This window comes from Zeugodacus cucurbitae, chromosome 5 (genome assembly GCF_028554725.1).
Source record: "Zeugodacus cucurbitae isolate PBARC_wt_2022May chromosome 5, idZeuCucr1.2, whole genome shotgun sequence".
In the NCBI taxonomy this organism is placed as follows: domain Eukaryota; kingdom Metazoa; phylum Arthropoda; class Insecta; order Diptera; family Tephritidae; genus Zeugodacus; species Zeugodacus cucurbitae.
The window spans coordinates 48823706-48837412 of record NC_071670.1 but is presented as its reverse complement, the minus strand read 5'-3'; the positions used below and the strand labels follow the sequence as shown (position 1 = coordinate 48837412).

The 13707-nt window shown below is 34.6% G+C and overlaps 1 protein-coding gene across 1 annotated transcript; it reads right to left on the bottom strand.

The window, feature by feature from the left end:
- Positions 1-1042: 1042 nt before the first annotated feature.
- On the bottom strand, positions 1043-13235 carry LOC105212218 (protein yellow). The gene is made up of 2 exons (XM_011184078.3): positions 12751-13235; positions 1043-2835 (listed from the first exon to the last, which is right to left on the bottom strand). The coding sequence occupies exons 1-2, from the start codon at positions 12995-12997 to the stop codon at positions 1421-1423; spliced, it is 1662 nt and encodes a 553-aa protein (XP_011182380.1). The 5' UTR covers positions 12998-13235; the 3' UTR covers positions 1043-1420.
- Positions 13236-13707: the final 472 nt, after the last annotated feature.

Here is a 13707-nt window from a genome sequence, read left to right as displayed (position 1 = left end):
CAGAAGTTCCATATGTGAATCTCCGCTGAAAGCCTCGGAACAAAATCGGTCCATCTTCGAAGCGGTGGTTACTACTGGTAATGTGGGTTACTTACGAATACATCTAACGAAAACGGTCGTGGTCGAATCGCAGTTAGCTTGTTAAGCCAACCCAATGAAACTGTAGTTGGCCAGGATTGACTGTTAGTAAGGTTTTGTTATGTGTATAGTGCGGTTGGCAGGAAATCATCTACGTTGAGCTGCTCCCTTACCATCAAAGTCCTAATTCGGACTTGTACTGTCAACACTTGGACTGTCTAAAGAATTAATCGCAAAAACGACCAACTTTGGTCAGCAGGAAAGGAATAGTGTTTCATTAGGATAATATTGATGCTGATTCGGTAAGATCTCTGAGAGCTTGGCAGGGAAAACCTTATAGCTAGAAATTTCTTTTAAATAATCTCTCTTTCTTATTATATTTAATGAAGTCTTAATATCCATATCCTTCGATATCCAGGTATTTCTTATAAATACCTCATGGAACATAGATCTGCTTCTCTTAATTCCTCAAGCTTCTCTGCCTGGTACCATATACCATAGAACAGAGTGCACTAATGGTTATACCACCACCACTTATAAACCGTTAAATGTATCTGAGTTTAAGGATTTTGAACTTTTTTTTTTGTTTTTAGAAGATAATGAGAGCACCAGAGCATTGAGTTTAATCAATGATACAAGATCAAGAGAAATGTTATAGTACGATGGTTTTGTAAAATTGTTTGTTTTCGAAAAATTCTCGGTGCCTTCTCGATGCTTTATTAATTAAGTATACACCCCGAATTAACTTGTAAATCTTCTAAATGTCATTTTATAATTCTTTGATCCCTAGTAGTCTATACATAGTTTCTTATTATACTTGGTTTTAGCGACATTGCACTTTTGAAAGAGGCTCTCTTAAAACAGTGAGAAACAAATATTGCCTATTTATGATTTCGGAGTAAGATCCTTACCTTATTGAAGATCTAGAAGAATCCGAACAATCCTTCAATGAAAACACATTCCATTTTATGACAAGTTTTATTTGGGAACCATTTTGCAAAACGATCAACTTAATTGTTAAAACATTGACTCTTTATCGCTACAAATTACCATAAGACATTTGTATGTACATTTATATGGATGGGAAAACAAAAAAAAAAACAATGAATATTTATTTATTTACAACATTATAACTGGCTAAAATCAATTAGGAAGCAATTACTAGACTTTATTACGAAAGTGTAGCTTTGCCTCAGGTTACTTAGGTACGCGAAGAAACAACAAAGTCACACAAATTATACTAAATGAACTTATTTAACTGAGAAGACGACTGGTCCGTGGTTAAAATTGGCTTACATAGAGGTGACAAGTGAAAACGCGAAGACTGTGAAGCATCCATAGCTCAATGATGCACCCACCAACCAGAGTTGCGTGTTGTAACATAGTTCCGCAAACCCTCCGAATGAAGTGGGAATAGATGTGGACCACCAATACCAGTCTCATAGGATAGACCATTGTTGAAGACGTATGCCTTGGCTGCCTCGGAGCGTTGCGTTGTACTATAGCCGGTGCCCATCAGTGGTGGCAAATAATTGCGGCTGGGTGGGGCCACACGTGGCAAATCGGCTTGAAGCACAGGCTTGGAGGGTAGTGGCGCCAGATATTGTTTGGTGAAACGTGTTTGTGGTTTTGGCAGACTCACTGGATTTGGTGGACCATAAACTTTATTACCAACGAAACCTAATTGTGTGCCAAAAACGTTATTCGAACTCGTAGGAGTAGCATAGAAGCTGGTGCTGCCCACCGCGTTCGATGGACCATAAGCGTTATTTCGGATATCGCAAACTGTATTTTCAATCAAGGCACTCAATGGTGCGGTGTAGATACGGAAGTTCACATCGTTGTAATCCAGATCGGAGATCAAAAAGACAGGCATACGATCGGATAGCACCCAAACATTCTTGTTCTCATCGATCTTCACATCGGCCGGAAACACGAGTCCAACATCATCACGATCCACGACACCATGATGCTGTGGCTGATACGGCATGGATGAGTGCCAACAGCCGATCGCATTCTGATCGATCAAATTGAATAACTCAATACCATCATCGCTCATAACATGTGAAGTCGTATGTGAATTGGGACCACGTTCATCCATCACCACAAAATCGTGGAAGCTATCCTCAACGCGACTCTCATCGCGCAAAATACGCGTCGACACCGCAAACTGGCGATGACTAGCCAAGGGACTGAAGAACATAGTACGATAACCATCCGAACGTATGGGTGACAATGACATGCCGAAGATACCCTCCTCACCCCATTGGAAGTTCAAGCCGGCAATGTTGTAGTCACCACGCAGCGGATCGGGGAAGAAGTATGAGTGTGCAGAGAAGCGCCATGATTTATTCTGCTCCCACGAGTACACCACCAAACCATAGCCAAGTTCGTCGGAAAAGTAAGCGTACGCGTCATCGCAAGATTTGCCAATATCCACGGCAATGTTGGCAATAAAAGTATTCGCATTCGTGTCATCCTTACGCAGTTCGTAGCGGCGTATGCGCGTGTTCGTTTGCAGATCGAAGACATTCACGGCATATGGACAGGGATTGGTGGTGGTGTTACCGATACCCACAGTGCCTGTGTCAAGCACCCAAAGGCGTCCACACTCATCCGCTTTGATGCGGTACGCCGTTGTGATGCTGTTCGCACAATCCCCAGCTGTGTTGCTGCGCCAGTCGGGGTATGGTATCAGCTCCGGCGAGCCCGTCACACTATGATCCATATTGATATAAGTCAATGTAGCGGGTATACCTGGAAGGAGATTAAATAAGTGGGTATTAATAAAATATGGAACTCGTATGTCAGCTAGGAAAGGAATTCATTTGTTGAATGCTAATGATTGCTGAAATTGAGTACAACCTGTTTTAAATCGAATACATTTGAAATTATGGTTTAAACGCAGAAAATTTTATATTCACTAAAATTTGCGGGAGCTTTTGTCTTATTAAGAAATGTTCTAAATATATTTATTTTAATTTTATGAACGATCTTGAATTCGGAAAGATGGCTTAAAATATCTAACTTCGAAATGCTAATATAATTCAGTTCGAAACAAATGTATCCAAAAAGTGTTTTATGTTAGGGCATTGAAGCTTTCAAGGGTCAACCAAGGGCTTTGAGTTATAGCTTTGAAGCTTTCTAGGGTCAACCAAGAGCTTTTAGTTATAGCTTTGAAGCTTTCCTTGATCTTTTATGACCTTTTAGTTAAAGCTTTGAAGGTGTCAATGATCACCCATTTGTCTCTTGAACTTTAACGCTTTAAAATATTATTTCTAATACCTTCGGAACCTAACTTCATTCAACTATCTAACTTAGTTTATAATTTGAAAAGCTGTGAAGAGTTGTTTTACTGCGAAAGTTAAAAGCTTTGAACGTTTTGAGTGAAAATTCATGATACTGACTTTAAGTTATGGTTTTGAAGCTTTCAATGGTCAACCAAGAGTTTTAAGTTAAAGCTTTAAAGCTTTCCTTGGCCATCCAGAAGCTTTAAATTAAAGCTTTGAAGCTACCTAACTAAGTCTATAATTTTAAAAGCTATGAAGGCTTATTTTACTGCGAAGCTTAAAAGCTTTGAAAGTTTTGTGTGAAAATTCATGATACTGACTTTAAGTTATGGTTTTGAAGCTTTCAAGGGTAAACCAAGAGCTTTGAGGTTAAGCTTTAAAGCTTTCCTTGGCCATCCAGGAGCTTTAAGTTAAATATTTTGGTAGCTTATTAAGCTCATCATGGTTGCGTAAATATTTCATTCAATTGCCTAAATTAGTCTATAATTCTCAACAGATGTCTCAAATATTTTTTATTTCATAAAAACTATGTACGGTTGTTTTACAGTGAAGCTTAAAAGCTTTGAAAGTTGTGTGTGCAAATTGAAGCTACTGACTAAGTTCTAATAATTTAAGTATGATAGAAATAGTACGTAAATCCTCCTAAATCTCCGAAAATCGCTTTGCTAAATTCTTCCTTCTCAAAAACCGGTTCGAATTCCACTAAATTGCTATTTTAAACTAATAGCACCAATTTTCCAAGATAAAATTGCATTTAAAATGACTAAAAAATAAATAAATTTATACAAACAAAAAAAAAAAATAGAAAAACTTGTCTCGTAGTAGCCGTAACTGTAATCTCAATTATTTAAATACATAAGTCAACACATTTTAATTTGATTTGGCGTTAATTGCTGTATTTGTCAACCAGCCTCGTGTGTGTTCATGTACGTCGATATCTATTTGGACACACCCCGATCGGCAGCTTTACAATGTAGTAAATGCAGTCATGATCAAATATTTTGAATTCAATTCAATAATTTAAAGATTTTTTTTTGCACAAGTAATTTATTTTTTTACTATCATAATCGGCGGCAAGTTGTCAAGTGGCGTCTATTTGAATAAATGATCGCGGTTTAACATATTTTTTGCCACTACTGGTTTCTTTAAATAAATTGCACAAACGCGTGCTCAAGTTTATAAAGCGTGTAATTCCCCGTCGCCGCGGACTCGCTTCGACTTCAAGTGTTGATATCCAATAAAATATATGATAACTTAATAACAGGCAATTTGCTGCCTAATGGTTATTCATAGGCTTTATGTTTTATTTGTCTTGACAGCTTACACATTTTAATATTATTAATTAAATTAAGTGTCAGTTAAATCATGTTTGGGCTAGTTGTGGATCTATGATATGGTATGATATGGCTAGGCATATTAATTACAAAATTTTGATTTATGTTATATTAAATTGAATTTAATAAATCATAGTCATAAAAATAATGAGTTGTTGACAGGTGTATGCATTAGTCTCTCCACGGGTCATATATAAATATTCTTATCAGTTAGTGGTCTTTAGACTATGAACGAAGGAAGTACTAATTTAATAAGACTTACAAATATAAGGAATTCATAATCGTTCATAATTCTTTGTGGTCTGCACTAATCGCTTAAATAAAGGGACCTATATGGTGTATAGGGTTGCATCTTATTTCCTTTTCCGGTACGGAAAAGCAGCATTTAAGCCTTTGCTTTTGTTCCATTGGTAGAATATTTGTAATTACAAATTCTAATTTAATCAACGATCTTAAATTCGGAAAGATAGCTTAAAATTTCTCACTTCGAAAGACTAATAAAATTCAGTTTGAAACAAATTTATCAAAAATGATCTTTAAGTTTTTTCTAGGGTCAACCAAGAGCTTAAAGTTATAGCTTTGAAGCTTTCATTGATCAACCAAGAGCTTTAAGTTATGTCTTTGAAGCGCTCAAGGGTCGATCAGGAGCTTTAATTTACAGCTTTGTAGCTTCCGTTAGCCAACCAAGAGCTTTAAGTTGTGTCTTTGAAGCTTTCAGGGGTCGACAAAGAGCTTTAAGTTATTGTTTTGAAGCTTTCATTGATAAACCAAGAGCTTTGAGTTACAGCTTTGAGTTACAGCTTTGAAGCTATCAAGCGTCATCCAGGAGCTTTAAGTTAAAGCTTTGATGCTATCAAGCGTCAACCAGGAGCTTTAAGTTAAAGCTTTGAAGCTTTCAATGATCACCCATTGGGCTCCTGAACTTTATCGCTTTAAAATATTTATTTCTATTACCTCCGCATTAAATAATGTCTTTTGGATTATATAAAAAGCTTTTCAAGTCATAAGGAAAACACCATTTAATATAAATAACTTGAAATACAATTTCCAACTTCAACTCAATTGGGCACCCACTTAATTGCAGTCAGTCACTCAGCGTGCTGGACTACGTCGGCATCCTTTCCTGAGTTATAAATTCAAATTTCACACTGCCTGGTTAGCAAATAAACATGGCTTTTACCACTTACCTCAAAATTAATTTGCCTGCATGTTTTCAATACTTGTCAAACATAAACTAATTGCTAAATGGTTATTAACTAAAGTGACTAGTTGCACTACTCTCGTAATTCGTTCAACACCGTCAAGCAGTAGTTGTTACGCTCGACAGTAGCTTGTCAAGCTTTTCCGCTGTGTGACTTGTCTGATAGCTCGCCGCCTGGGGATAATCCATGACTAACTTGACAGCCTAAATCATGTTGATTTGATGTCTTAAGGCTTGTCGAGTTGATTTATTTAATTTGGCAATTCACACATATGGAGATTGTAATAGATAATATGTCATGTACAAATAAATTTTACCTTTTATGAGTGGTGAACAGGTGGAAACATATATTTTCTATTTTTATCACAGTATATTGTCCTGATATTGTCATATGTGAGGTTTATTTTTTAAGAAAGAATGGTAATATAAATTTGTGTAAGAGAAGAGCTCAATAACTCCATCAACCTCCTTTACAGTTCAATTAGTAACGTCTGCTAAAAGAAGAGCTCATACCACTGCTAATGTAGAAAATTTTCTAAGATTTGTGATGCAATTACCATAATTCCCTTACACTTTGCGATGTGTTTGGATTCTTAGTTGGATGATGGGTTGGAAAGGCAGGTCTCAAGAATACCTGACAACAGTGAGTCACATTTTAGCCATACTTGGATTCATTGTGTCCCACGTGAGTCCCAACTAAGCAGCATTCCACAACTCCATAAAATTCCTAAATCTATTATGGAACTGTGGAAGATATACCATCTCTCCCGGCTGAAGGCTGGTGTTCTAATCTGTCATCATCCTTTGCTCATTCTGCCGATTTTACTTTTCCAAGATTTTGAAGGTGGCATTTCAGGGATATGGATAATTCTCCATTCCTTATTTCCTAAAAACCTTTCCTTAAACTATCCAAAGGTATTTTTGTGGTACGCTCTGCGTTTGTGAGATCTGAAAACCGCAGTGGTTTCTCTAACATTTATTTTGTCAAGCAACCCTTAATGGAGGTTAACTGTCTTGGAAAGTTTATGGATCCTATATTGGCGTCCGCTTTTTTCTTAATTAACTACTGGAAATATATATGTTGTTCTCTTTTGATCTTTCCGAGTAGATTCGCTGGTTCAATTTCATTTCAAAGAACTCCTGATTGGTCTATACACAGCTGTGAAATTTTAGACTTGTTCACTCTCTAAAAATCGGTTCGGCTATAAAGCATAATCAGCTTATTTCTTCTCTCCCCTCTATGGTTTAACCACCTCGAAACAGGCTGATACGTTAATTGGATGGCAGCACAGCAGTGGAAACCCTAATTATGGATCGTTAAAACCCCTTAGCGCAGCTCTACTTTTGATCTTTCTTGATCTTTGGTGTTTGATAATTTCCGTAAATTAATAGGTGCTTATGTAAATAATGTACCAGATTGATTATTAATAACTCAAATATGTCGATTAAATTTTTAAGCACCATTCACACATTTTTGCCACACCTACTGCGCTGTTTGCTTAAAATTTTCTGCCACTTGGATATTCGTGAGCACATACAATGGCAGCTCAATCGCATGTCCACTGAAAATGGACATGGACTTCTAATATCTTTCACAATATCTTGTGCGGCAATATGAGACGCTTAAACCGAAATAGCTGCGCTTGCTAAAGAGGCAAAGCAGGAAAATAAAGAAAAACCAAACGCGTTAAAGGAAAAATTCCAGTTTAATAATAATAGCTTTGCCGACACATCTACGGTTATTGAAAGAAAAATCCAAAAAGCCGCAAAAATAGTATCACGCCGCCCATGTATTTATGACAGGTGGCGGTTGTGAGCTGTTTTAATTTATGCGCTCAGCTAACGGTGGATAATTGTGGTGGACACACTGTTGTGTCTATATTGAAAAACTTATGCAATCGAAAAAGGAGTTGTGTGGTCATAGATTTTCAATTTCGGGTGCAAAATTGTGAAACGAAAAAAATGCGGACTACTTGTTAAACCCTTGATGTTGTGGGTATTGATTGGCTTTACCAAAGGATAGGCCAATCAAACTAAAGTAAATCTGTGAATTATGGAGTAGTTATTTTTACAAATTTAAGAGTAAATCCTAAGTCCAGCTATTGGTCTACCTACAAATTTTATCTGTTCGTTATAGCCTTTTCCCACAGGAGCTAATTGCTCGGTTTACCATACAAAATAAAAAACTCATTTTTCTACATTAATTTTTAATTTAATTTTAATCGACTTGAAAATTAAATGCAACTCTGCGACAAAGACCTTATTTGTAATTATCTATATGTACGTTCTTTGTCAGGGAGTTGTTGTTCACGCGACAGTAGATGTCGCTGCTAAAAATAGCAATCAGCTGAATATGCTTACCAACTTGTTATTAAATAGTAAAAACAAAAATATATAACAGATGATCGGTTATCGAGTCGACGGCAATGTGAAAGGCAAAAACTGGTTTATCAATCAAAGCTTTAATTGCTCAATTAATTTGGCTGTGTGAAAAGGCTAATTTTTTTTTTTAATATTATGTGATAACACTGTACAAGTTCTAGGTCTCCTATGTAATTGGTAATCAAATTGAGGTTAGGAATTCCGTAATATCATATATTATTAAATTTTTTTTAGGACTTCCAACCCACTGTATAACATTTTTATCATGTCTTTATCCATGCATTGGCAATCATCAGCCATTTCTGGTGGACATTTAGCAGTTTATTTGTAAATATTTATTAAATGACTTATCCGCTACGCATTTGGTCTACCCATTTGGGATTTTTTCGCATGCACCATGCTTTTTGTCAGCTTTTCTCTGGTGGTTTGTCTTTATTTGTTTCATTTTTATGCAATTAAAATTGCGCTTTTATGGTCCTAACAAATTCATTACTGCAGTGTTGTGTTTTTCAACTTGTATTTGCTTTTACTTTTATGTCTTAAATTAATTAAATTTAAATTTTAGTTTTTGCCAGTCTCTGGTGAAGCACTTTTTGTACAACTGCGGATTTATGTATGATATATTCAGACTTGTACTACAACCGGATTGTTGTTAAATCTGAGCAACGTTTTGCGGAAAACAAGTATATAACGATATAATTGATCAAATTATAATTTCTATTATTATCTTTAAAAACTTTAAAAAAGTAATGCATTATACTCACAAAAAAGGTAGTGCTTATTGAGGCACTTTAGAAAACCTAGTATAGCAGGAAGGCATAAACCGGAAAATCGTTTAAAATTCGTAAAAATTTATTTCCACATTTTTTCTGTATAATTATCTTCAGCAATATCTGTCACTTAGCCAACTATCAAGTAAATTGACAATTGGTAAAAGTTATAAAAAAATTAGACCAACAGCATAGACTTCATAAAACGAATTCACTGTGATCCTGTAGTCGAATCTTTGAACTGCCGCCAATATGTTCAAATATACAAAACAAAAAATCATTGAACCCTCTCAAAACCGCTTTACTAATTAATTGCACTCCATAAACACAATTCAACAACATTCTTAAAATTACTTCGCCTAAGTCTGACGCCATTTTTTTAAGTGCCTTCATATATGCAGCAAATTGGGTGCCATTTTCGGAGAGTTGAAATGTAGCGCTCTGATTACAAAAATAAAAGAGTGCTTGAGAAAAACTGTGTGATGAGAATAATAAAAGATAAACTGGTGACATAAGATTGAAAAACCGTAAATTTTTGACGTGGAAATGAATTAATTTGATTTGGGGTTGTATTTATTGCAATAAATTGAGTAAAATTATTTTTAATTGAATTAAATTATATTTAATTGAATTGAATTGTATTTAATTGAATTTATTTCAACTAAGTATAAAATTGTTTTTTCATATGTTTAACTTAAATGAAATACAAATGACTTAGAATCGAAATAAAAGGAAGCATCGTTTAATTTTTTTTAATTGAATAGATTTCAAGTCAATTAAATTTAATTGCTTTGCCTGAGGATTATATAATTAGAATGAAATTAAAATATGTTTGATTAAATAAGACAACATTTCATTATCGACTAAGGAATCATTAGAATCGTTCTTTTTCCCCAATCTGTTTACTGGAATATTATTAAATTGACTTGAAATAAATTAAATTCAGTTGACTTGATTTACATTAAATTAAATTAATTTATTAACTGAAATGACTTTAATTAAAATAAATTAATCTGAACTTAATTGAAAAAAAAAAATTGTTATTATCTAAATGATTTATAAATTATTTTACTTTAATTCAATTCAGTGAATATGAACTATATTGAAAAAGAATTATTTTTATCTAACTAATTCATGAATTAATCTCAATTGATTCAATTAAGCCAACAACTTTGCTCAATTAATTTAACTAAAACGAATTTTAATTAAAAACAAAATCAATCATAGATCAAAAGCTTAACTTTAATGGAAAATTATTACCAGTTACACATTCACCACTCATCAAGCAATTTTCTTGCCAGCCTTTAATTAAATCAAAGGCTTATATTTACACCAGCTATAATAAGAAGTCAATGCTAGTTGTGATCAGCATTTAACGGAAAATTGCTGTCGTCATACTGATTACAACTTTGGCAAACACCATGCGGCCAGATTTTGATTAGGCACAGCGAGATTTGCGTAATATAAACGAATTGAGATTTTTTTTAATTTTTTTCCAACGCTTGCAGCAATATTTTCAATCATGATTTCGATGCTATTAAATGCAAATAGCCTGTTATGATCGATATTATTTAAGCATGCTACATGTTGCATGCAACATTTTCAAAAGTGTGTGGCTGTTTTGAAGTTGTTCTAACTAGTAATTTACATATGGGCACTTGTGATTTATATGACACATAATTGAATAGCCATAAAATATCATATACAACTCATTCGCCGCCACCTGGCCGCTTTATGAATAAGAAGTCAGTAAACTTTCTGGCAATGATTTGCGATTTTGAGTGATTTGAAATATTTGGTTGAATTGAATTGTCATGTTTTTTGCATATTGTTGCCTTGTTTGGCGGCAAATATACTCTAATTGTTGAAATGAAATGTGTTTTGTTGTTGTCCACATTTTATATTTGTTTTCTAAAGCCATTTGGATAAGTATGTATGCTTATAATCCATTCGTAAGCGTATCATATTGAAAGCTCATAGCCATTTGTTTGGCATTCGTTAAAGTAAAGTAAAGTAAAGAGTAGCGATTGTGTGTTTGCAAATAATGAAGTGATTGATTAATTTGCTTTTAACGAGCGATTGAGTTGCTACTTTACAAAAAAACTACAGGTAGAAAACAATTCATTATTTTTTGGTAGCAATATAAGTTGACAAATTGACGAAACCCAACAAAAAAAGCTCGCAAACGAGAGAAAATTTTCCATAATTATATTGGATATAGGTGAGGTTGTAATAAGCAAGCCTTGAACTTAACTTCATCTTGACAATATTGAAATCGAATTTAAATTTTAGTAGAAAACGACGTTTCTTTTTTGAGGAATATAAAATATATTCCGTTAGTTTTAGTGTAAAGGATTTGTTAACTTTACTGTTTATAGACTCCATAACAGTTTTATTGAATTTTTAACGATTTCGTTTCTTGCTAAAATTATTGCTTTGCCTTGTCCTCTCTCTCTCTTTTATTTTTTTGACAGAGGTTTTTAGCTTTTTGTCCAATATTCAGGTTTTCAAAGTAGAGTTCAATAACAAGCACATTATTTACATTGTAAGGATATAATTTCTCAGTAGCCACGGAATAATTATTAGATTAACGTATTAACCTTTTTCACACAGCCAAATTAATTGATCAATTAAATTTTTGATTAAGAAACCATTTTTTTGCCGTTCACACTGCCGGGCGACTCTATAATCGAATATATAATACATTTTTGTTTTTGCTTTTCATAAGAAGTTGGTAAGTTTCATCACCTGGTTGCTATTTTCATCAGCGACATCTACCGTCGTTTAGTCGTGAGCAACAACTCGCAGCCAAAGAACGCATATATAAATAAAATTCCGTCTTTGTCGCAGTGTTGCATTTCATTTCCAAGTCGATTAAAATTCATTTAAAAATGAATGAAGATTTTAATTTTGTATGGTAAATCGATCGATCGACGGTTAATTGATCAATTAGATCCAGTGTGAAAAGTCTATTAGATAGGAATTATAAATTCTTTGGATCTCACATTGGTTGTGTTAGAATTTTTCAAAACCTATACGATCTCTAAAAAATCGAAATCTGTAAAAATGACACCAGATGTTTTCAGCAATATAATCAACATTATACTTGGAATATTTGATTTTTTTTACATTACACATAGATAGCATGGCGATAACATTAATGTGCATGAATTAATAACTTTTTTTTTTTTCAAAAAACAAAAATTTCCGTTATTTTTTTACCACAGTTCATATATATGAAATTATATCAGATAAGAAAGAATTTGACTACTGTTGCTCCTCTTTCCCCATATTTGTTTTTTTTTTTTTGTTATTTTTATTATTATTATTATTTCTTCCTCTTACTTTGAATTTGGTTGAAAATCGGAATAATATTATATTTAACAAGTAATTCAAAATGATATTTAATCAGAGATATCCGTACGAACTAGACTGGAAAGTGTCATCAAATCATTAACATACTATTATCCTTAATGAGTGTTAAACCCGAAAAATATATAATCTTTATGCAGAAACTCAAATGTTTGGTTTCAGTATATGCAATAGGACATACTTTCACTTTGAACTGAGTAGAAATCAGACTTTTAACTGCAACTTTAAAAATTTTTTTTGTCTTTCAAATTATAAAATGATCCTCTAGAATGGGAAAATTACATCACTTCACAAAATATCCTTTCACATATCTTTGCACCTACCATCACGCCAACGTGGCACGGTCACAAACAGCCGATTGCCCCAATGTTCCATGCCGACAGGCAACGCGTTCTGTGGTACATAATCGCCACTGGCGAGCGCCTGTTGCTTCAAACCAGGACTGGGAAAGGCAAAATCCAATTCAGTCCAACTGTAGCGCTCCTGCAGTTTATATGTGGCCTGCGCATGCGCCACCAAGCACAGCAGCGCGGCAAAACTGCGTAGTAATAAACGCGCATTCGCCTGCATAATGACACTGATTTTTTATATTCTCTCTTTGGTTTAAAAAAGGATGCGTGAATCCTTATTGTTGAGAATTGCAAATTTAACGGCACTTAAACACGCGCACGTTCACACACACAAGCAACAAAAAAAACGCGCACTTCCGTTTCCAACTACTCCGTTTACAGCTACTCGATAATAACTGTTGTTTGCACCAACGTTGGCGGCGCTAACACACGACTGTTGTCCAATTGGCAAAATGTTACGATTTTTATAAACTTCAACAAAACTAGTTCGCAAGGCTGGCTAAATGGCTAGCTAGCTGGCTGTCTTAGCTGTCTAAGCGCTGCTGCAGCGGTAGACAACGCAGCGCCAACAAGCCTCTTAAAGCCACCGTGATATGCGTAAGCTCTTTACGTTTGTTTGTGTGTGTGTTGTTTACTTTTTCTAATTTATTTTTGCTTTTTGGTCTTTCAACTCCACTTCTTCGCTGATTATAAGGTAAATTTGCAAGCCCATTGCTGTTAATTTCTTGTTTTTGGCATTGCTTTTATTGTTGTTGTTGTTGCCACCATTAACGCTACTTGTTGTCGTGTATCAATAATTGCCAATCCAAATACTTTGCTAAAACCAAAATTTTATGACGCGCATGTCGAAGCATCGCAGCCTCTGAGTCCGAGTCCGAGTTCGCAAAATGCCTAATTACATTGCGGCCCCACGAGACACTTGCCACTTTT